This window comes from Aptenodytes forsteri, unplaced genomic scaffold, assembly GCF_000699145.1.
Source record: "Aptenodytes forsteri isolate BGI_AS27 unplaced genomic scaffold, ASM69914v1 Scaffold841, whole genome shotgun sequence".
NCBI lineage: Eukaryota > Metazoa > Chordata > Aves > Sphenisciformes > Spheniscidae > Aptenodytes > Aptenodytes forsteri.
In genome coordinates this window covers 347,772-356,293 of record NW_008796189.1, presented here as the reverse complement: position 1 = coordinate 356,293, position 8,522 = coordinate 347,772, and the positions used below count along the sequence as shown (strand labels likewise).

Genomic DNA, 8,522 nt, shown 5'->3' with positions numbered 1-8,522 from the left:
ACCTACTTATAGGAGGTTTGTATCTAGCTGTATCTGTTAGTCTAACCCCCCTCACTGATGGATTCACTCTTAGAATGAGAAACAAAGCCTCATTTTTTATAACGCCCACTTCTTATGCAGTTCAGCTACACTCTGTAGCAAAATCTATGTGATCAAAAGTTTCAAGTCACTTGAGAACTTTTCTTTGTTCTTTTGACATGTCACCATGGAACAGATGTTTAAAAAAAAAAAAAAACTGATGTAGCTGTAAAGGTGGTCTTCAGTATTTACAAGGGAATCCATTCACATCAGAGAATGACCCATCAATTGCCTGACATTTTTGAAGCAAGTTTAATCTCTAGAATAGAATTCAGGCATCAGGCATGAAAATCTAGTTTGCCTGTTCAAGAATGCTCATCTGTTGCCCAGAGCTAATTTTGATGTGCCAGATGCAGACAGTCAGCAGCGAGTAAAAATCTTCACAGGCTGCATGGAAAGAGGCTAACCAACTCCTAAAAAACGTTGTGTGGAAATTCTTCCCGGCAATGCATAGCAGTGGTTTCCTGTTGTCCTACATCATTCTCCAAAAAGCATAGAACAGGCTACCATTGCCCTCTTATGCTATATGTGAAAGGGAAGAAATGACTCATGGCTTGTGTATGCAACAAAATCCTTATGTGTCGTCACAAGCAACCAAGTGCAGCGCAGAGCACTCTTGTGGTCAAAACACTGGTGTACTATATTAAAACTCAACTCCTGGCACTGCTAAATGCTTTTTCTGAAGATTCAGTATCTGCCTCAGACTTTGATCTCTGTTTCATTTGAGTGGTTATTGAAAGGTCCCCATTCATTAAGGAAGTATTTTGCTATGTGAGAAAAAGAAAGAGAAGACATCTTTTTTTTTGTAATTTATTACTCATTCCTTAAAACCAGTGTTTCTACTAAATGCCTTGGTAAGTCTTTTTTTGTGATGCAGAAAGAAACTGTAAAGAGCAAGGAAATAACTGTGTGAGTGGAGGAGAAAAGAAATCCAGAAATAGCCAGGAATTCATGGTTTAGGGTACACTTCTGCAAAGATGTGTACTTCTGTAAATTTGTGCCTTCATGCTTTATTTTTCTTATCCCCTGTCTTGTATCACAATCTATTCACAAGACTGAAATGTAAGCACTTGAATTGCTTGGCTGCAACATCTACAGTCAAATTAAGAGCCAGTTTAGGTACTCAGGTCTTTTTACCTTAATTTGTTCTTTTGTCTTGACAGTTCCTGATACCTGACACTGGAGGCACAACTTCCTGAGACAGCAAAGGGAAAAAAGAACACACCAGCTATTCTCTGAATGTGCCCCAGCTAATTATTGCCTGAAGTTTTAAACAATGAAGCACTCACATTTGAGAAACTGCTTGTGTATGAACTCTTTAACAGAGCCATTCACACTCTGTATGAAATGCCTCAAAAATAAGAAAAAGCTGTACTAATAATGTGAACATTTATATAGATCACTAGGAAGATTAATGTTATGATAAATACAGAGTCATGCAATTCTCAAAATAAAGAATACCAAATGTGAGAGCTTCATAGGGAAAGTAACTGTGTTGTGTAGTCTGCTAGAAGCAGCCAAGTGCAATTTTAATTAATTAATAAGCTTGGTACTATTTTTCTCATGGTGAATATTTCACTTGAAGATTTCACAGAGGTTTATGAGATAGACTGATGGACACAACAGAATACAGTACTGAATCAGTTAAATATACCCTAAAAGAAGGAGTTGATATTAGAATAAAACCAAGTAGATTGGAAATAGCTTTGAAACCAGCATGTTGGTTAGTCTAATGGTGCACACCTGAATATTGTTACATTCCTCAGAGCCACATGATTTCCTGTTCTATATAAACCCTAAGCAAGCTATACTAGAAAAAGAGTGAGGGAGGATTTGGGTGTTGTTTTTTTCCCCTGTATAAGTGCTATAGGTTCATGTAATGTTAGATCTGTTTCCATGGTGACTATTTGAAGCTGTTTATAAAGCATATCTCAGGTTTTCAACAACTCTGGTCTGAGAAGGTAATGTTTGTGGTCTTCATTGTTTATAAAAGAACTATGTAATTGTAAGAACTGCTGGTTGTTGACTGTAATATATAAGTGATATATAATAAGCAGTACTATCTTTTAAACTCTTTTTTTAGACTCTATTAACTTGCTTAGTGTGAGTGCCTTCTAATAATGCATTAAATTGGTTTCACTATGCAGAACTAAATTTATCAGTTATTTGGCAATTGGGCTTATCTAGGCTCTATCTGTTGTGACTTATGCAGGTTTTGCAATATCTATCCTTGGAACTTGATAGTACCTTAATGTTAAATATTTCTAGTGTAGTGTCTCATCTCTACTGATGACTATCCAACAGCTAAGCACCTTGTGCACTTCAACTTAAAATGAAAGATGAAATTGCTGCCACAGTCTTCTTCATCACAAGGCTAGTGAAAAGGGAAGACAAGCTGAGCAAGCATAAAATGGAGAAATTTGCAGCAAAGCTGACGACAATACTGTTTGAAAAGTATAAGAATCACTGGTATTTGGACAATCCATCCAGAGGACAAGCCTTCAGGTAAGAGGACCCTTAGTAGAAAGGGAGGGGGAATGGAGCATTTGCATGATATTCAAGACGCAGTGAGTACCCTTTCAGTGCCTGGAGCCCTTAAGTTGGAAATATGTGACACCACTTAGCTATCCCTTAAGCTTAAGGGAAGAAGTGTTATTAACTAGTAAAGATGCACCTATTTTGAAAGTGGTTTCACAGTGAGTGCCTGTGTAGGTATGACTAGAGAGCTGAGGTGGGAATCTTAAGGCAAAATGCACAGTGTCTTGAATAGCTCTCTGATTTCTTGATACGGAGTTCAAGTCGTCTTTAATGGACTTGTGGAATTGCTGTAACTGCTTTTAATTCTCTTAAAAATTACTGGTTAAGTGAGTTGCTGCATTATGTGTTTAAAACAAACAAAACCTTGTTTGGGTTTATAAATCAGCTTGTTAAGCTAACTTGCTGGTTGGGGCTATAAGTAAGAACTTGCATCAACAGGCTAAATGTGTTGAGAAAATAAATAGCGAACTTAAGTGTACTTCTGTGTGAGCAGAACTTGCAAAGTTGCAGTGAAATCTTAAATCCACCTGCACTTTGTTCTTACCTAGGTGTATAAGGATAAACAAACATCAGACAAGAGATCCACTACTGGAGCAAGCTTGTGTGGAGAGTAATGTGGACTTCAATAAACTTGGTTTGCCAAAAGAGATGACACTATGGGTTGATCCATTTGAGGTGTGTTGCAGGTGAGTTGAAGCTGTGACGAACATGTCAAGTGCCCTGTACAAACTTGATCAACTCCAAGCCTTACTAGAGTCCTAGTGTCTGAGGGTGTACTTACTAGTGTCAGCTGACTACTAACAGAAGTCTATACTGCTAGTGCAGAGCTGCATTATACAAATACAGTCACTTTCAGATATGGTGAGAAGAACCGGCCTTTCACAATTGCACATTTTGAAGGAGAGGAGAACCCAGAGCTTCCTCAGCAGATCAGCTATGCTGTTGACAGAGCAGCACTAGACTATCATTCTGGCATTTCCTCAGATGAGGAGAGCTTCAACAAGGAGCCGAAAGCTATCCCTACTGTCAGCAATCCCAACAGTGTCTACCAGGTAAGCATGTGGTAATGGGTACGTGGCTTTCAGTAAGAGCTAGCATCTGCCCTCTAGGTTCCCTCATGAAAGAATGCAATAGACTTAACTCATGGCCAGACTGATCTCCCCTCTTTCCCAAACACATTTTAACACTATCTCATTTCTTGCTGTTTAGTTCAGTGACTACTGCAAGGCACCCATACAGCCCTGGTCTCAATATCTTCATAGGAAGACCTATATGACTGATGGCTCATACTATGACCAGCACAGGGGTTACAAAGTCTACAGGCCAACAGCTGCTTTCACAGGACCACGTGTTGATAGATACCACTGGATCAATACCAAGCGGTAGATCTGTGGCTGCACCTGTTATAGGCTGTTGAAACACTGAGCTATGGTATGGGATGAAGGCTGGCACTACAAAGTTTCATAAAAACAGAAAGCACTTACTGTCTAATCCCTATCTCCTACTTTGTACCTCTGAAACTTTGGGGTTTTATTATATAACCTTTTAAATGTTTTATTAATGTTAACATAAGATTGAAAATTAATGTGAGACTCTACTTGTAAGTTAAAAAGGAAATGCATATATCAATAAATATACTCATGTTTTTTTTAAAAGCTGTCTGATCCGCTCTCAGTGCCCTGAAGGGAGTTAAAAAGCTTTTTGGTGAAAACACAAGCAAGTCAAGGAAGATAAAAACATCTTCCACGTTGCCTTGAATGATAGTCTACTTCCTTTTGCCAAAGATAGCAAGGGCAGCTGCATTGTGAGCAAAACATCTACATATCACAAGCAGAATCACCTCTATGCTCCCCCTTGAGTGAAGCTTTGGTATATGCAGCTGTGAAAGACTTGTGGCTCCAGCTAGGCCTTTGTCTCTAGACTAGCTTACCTGTTAGAAGAACACAGCCTCATGGGTAGGAGAGGGGCAAATACATGGTGTTGTAGCTTTCCACAGCTGTAAGTTAACACATCACCTTATAGAATGATGGAGCTGTTATCCCTGAGGATGTCTAGCCTGCCACTTCGCAATAGTGTGGCCCATAGGAAGCTTTTCTCATAGCTCTGGACAACTTGAGTCAAATGGTCTTCTAGCTAGTCCAGAACTCCAGACAGATGGAGACTCCCCTTTCAGTGGAAAAGGACTCACTGGAGTGCTACTGGGCTTTAAAACTATGCTCTGGGATATTGTTTCTAGTACTGAGTAAAAGAAGTGGTCTCAAACAATCAGAATCAACATAACTTTGCTCTGTTGACTTGCAGTATATCTTCCTGCTGACTCTACCTGTCACCTACTCCATCATTGCCTGCTGCTTAAACTGTGGGGCATAAGGGTTACAGAAGTGATGTCAATAGCTGCTGTCTTGCTGGTTAATCTGGTCAAAACTAGTTTGTCAAAACTTGATTGCTCATGTAAATGCCTATGGTTGTCACTTACTGCAGCCATTTCTACTTGCTGCAGTCCAACTATTATTACCTAATAAGCAACGATGGGAAAAAAAAGGCTAATAAGTAGCCCTGAAGGGGAAGCATTTTGCTGCTGTAACAGCAGACAACCAGGAGCCAGTTCAAGATTGGAGGGCTACCTCTATAAGTGAATCCAAAGAGAAAGAATAAAAACTATAGTATGTGTTTTAGCTTTTTCACGCCTACTATGAGATTTTTAGCTAATGGTTGCTGTGTCAAGCCATATCTACTCAATAAACTGTACCCTAGCTTACCTTTCAGATATGATGTGGATGGGAATAATCAGAAGGAGGCCAAGGGCTGTAATCAACTAGTCGCACAGTTATGTCTCAGTCATGCTTCACCATGTCTCAGTCCATATTTCTTCAGAGCAAATCCACATCCGTCGCATGTACTTTTGCACAAGAATTTTGCAATAAACTTTGTATTAATAGGGTTTGGTAGATCACTCATGCAAACAGTAAAAATCCTACACTTCCTATAACCAGAGATAATTTCCTTTTCAGAAGACTTAATTTTAAAGTCTGTTTTCTATGTGTGAATATTGCAATTTGTGGGGTGTTGATTAAACTGAGTAAGATGTGAGGAGAGGCTTCTTCATTCCTGTGAGTCAGAAGCAGTGTTTCCAACTAATTCTTACAGCTTTGATAATAGAACTTGCACTCCAGTAGCTTAATCCCTTTATTGTAATCAGTAGTGGTTTTTTTCCCTAGCAAGATCAAAATAAGCATCTGTGTATGGGGTGGAGGGGTGAACAATTGATTCGGCAATTCTGAGAGAATGGAATGGATACATAATTTGTGAAGTTATAATAATCCAACGATTTCTCAGTATTGAGTATTTGATGTATAATGAGGTAACAGCACTAGCGTTGAGGGTATTCAATGACTCATGAAATAATTTGAATCTTGTCCTGTGCCTCTCTGAATTCTTGTACTGGCAGGGAAGGAAGGATCTTGGGTGACTGCTCTTTCCCCACTTGCTTTTTACCTAATCCAGAGGTTGTGGTGGACAAAGAAGAGGTCATGTTTTATTGATCAGCATATACCGAATGTTTCATGTGTTTCAGGGTTTGGCTCTTGAATTTGGGAGGAGGAAAGACTGTATCTCCAAGCTTAAGAGCAGGTCTAGTCTTTGACAGTGCAGGACCTGCATTCCTGTATAGGTGGTACTACAGAGCAGTTGAAATATGGTGACCTCAGAACAAGTAAAGGTTGTCTGGGCTGGGCCAGTTGCTTTCAGTGGTGGAGATAGTATCTCTTGCTCTTGATGTGTAACTGTGTAGATACAGTTACTTGGGTTGATTATATCTATGGCTTTCACTGTCTTCCAAAGCCAGAAGAAAAGTGTAACTAGCAGCTGATGTCTGCAGAGGCTTCAGAACATGTAGTGAAGTGATACATTAGTTTAAAAAAAGTTTGTTTTTTTTAAACAATAAGCAGACTTATGAGTGATTATATATTTTGCTTCTGTTCCTGGAAACTCCCAGTCCGAGCTTTTGTAACAATGTTCCTCTTCTCACCACTTGGATATAGCCAGCAATGTCAGTCACTTAGGCTAAAGTCTTGTCACTTAAATTACTATATTGCTTTCACTCCTAATTTAATGAGCCTTTAGTATGAAGGGGAAAAATACACTATAGTTAAAACAAATACAAGATTTACTTTGGCTTTAAGCCTGAGGACAAATGCAGAGGACCAAGTTAGAACCAAATCACCAAGTCTTCTTTTGAGTACCATTACAACTTTCTGCCTAGGGCTATTTTCTCTTCTAATGCATTTATTTGTTTTACCAAACAGTCTTTCTCCAAACTAGTTATTTCAAGGTAGTAAAAAAGCAAGTCTTCATTGCCTTTACTGTTTAAAAACTGGTGTTCATCCTCTATGATATACATCAGCTCTTCAGTTAATGCATCCACTTTATCCTCAATTTCTGAAGGGGACAAGTAAGCGCAGGTTTCATCTTCAAAGCTAAAAAAATGGAAAGGAATGCTTAAAATCAGACAGTAGAAATGCCACTGTTAAAGTGATATCTGCAGACTCTTCACAAGAGCAAACCAGAAAGAAAAATTTCACTGGAACTCGACTAATCTGTTATGGAGAAAGTGATGGTAGCTTACAGAGAAGTGATCAGTCTTTCTATGACGTACCCTGGCATCAAATCTGATTCATCCTTTATACAATGTGCATAAATGTAGAAGGTTACGGAGGTTGGCTTTGTAGTGAGGTCATGATGAAGCGGTGTCATGATTTGCTTTGTATCAAACCCCCCAAATTGTTCAGTTTTTGCTGTCTTAATACAAGAGTTAATAATATCTCCTGTCAAATAATTCTTACCGTGTCCTCCATCCAAAGTTGCCCTTTTCATAGCTGCTCGAGGCATGAAGGAAATGCTCTTTTATTTTCACAAGCAACTTGTCATTTAGTGGTTCCTCAGATTTCATATGGAGCAAGAGGTTGTTCTTCGTGTGTTATGCAATAAGCACGGAAGTGGAGAAAGCAGATCAGTGTTAATTTTAAAAGCCTTTTTATAGACTCTTTAAATACATTTTTCATGGTACTGCTTTTTATGCTGTCTTAATGATTTACATGAAGCCAAATAATTTTTCCTGATATGAGGTTTTTCAGATGAAAATTACAGCTGCTTGTGTAGCTTTTACATTTGAACACAGTTATATTTTCTAGGTATCTATAGCTGAAGATAAGGGAGCCCACTTCAACCCTTGCACACTTTTCTCTTCAGGATGTGTGCTCTTAAAATATTAAAGCAAGCAAAATGTCTCTTAGTATTGTACTCAAAACAGTGGCTATGGCCTCCCACAGAATCAAAGAATGGTTGAGGGGGGGTGGGCATGAAGGAAATGCTCTTTTATTTTCACAAGCAACTTGTCATTTAGTGGTTCCTCAGATTTCATATGGAGCAAGAGGTTGTTCTTCGTGTGTTATGCAATAAGCACGGAAGTGGAGAAAGCAGATCAGTGTTAATTTTAAAAGCCTTTTTATAGACTCTTTAAATACATTTTTCATGGTACTGCTTTTTATGCTGTCTTAATGATTTACATGAAGCCAAATAGTTTTTCCTGATATGAGGTTTTTCAGATGAAAATTACAGCTGCTTGTGTAGCTTTTACATTTGAACACAGTTATATTTTCTAGGTATCTATAGCTGAAGATATGGGAGCCCACTTCAACCCTTGCACACTTCTCTTCAGGATGTGTGCTCTTAAAATATTAAAGCAAGCAAAATGTCTCTTAGTATTGTACTCAAAACAGTGGCTATGGCCTCCCACAGAATCACAGAATGGTTGAGGGTGGAGTGTACTGGTTTTGGCTGGGGTAGAGTTAATTTTCTTCCCAGTAGCTAGTACAGGGCTGTGGTTTGGATTTGTGCTGGAAACAGTG

General features: G+C 38.8%; 1 protein-coding gene across 1 annotated transcript; it reads left to right on the top strand.

Annotated features, from left to right (window-relative positions):
- Positions 1-1,933: 1,933 nt before the first annotated feature.
- On the top strand, positions 1,934-4,307 carry BTG4 (BTG anti-proliferation factor 4). Its single transcript, XM_009287960.1, has 5 exons — positions 1,934-2,039; positions 2,388-2,583; positions 3,165-3,302; positions 3,473-3,668; positions 3,826-4,307. Exons 2-5 carry the CDS (start codon positions 2,411-2,413, stop codon positions 4,000-4,002), a joined length of 684 nt encoding a protein of 227 aa, XP_009286235.1. The 5' UTR covers positions 1,934-2,039; positions 2,388-2,410; the 3' UTR covers positions 4,003-4,307.
- The last annotated feature ends 4,215 nt before the right edge of the window (positions 4,308-8,522 follow it).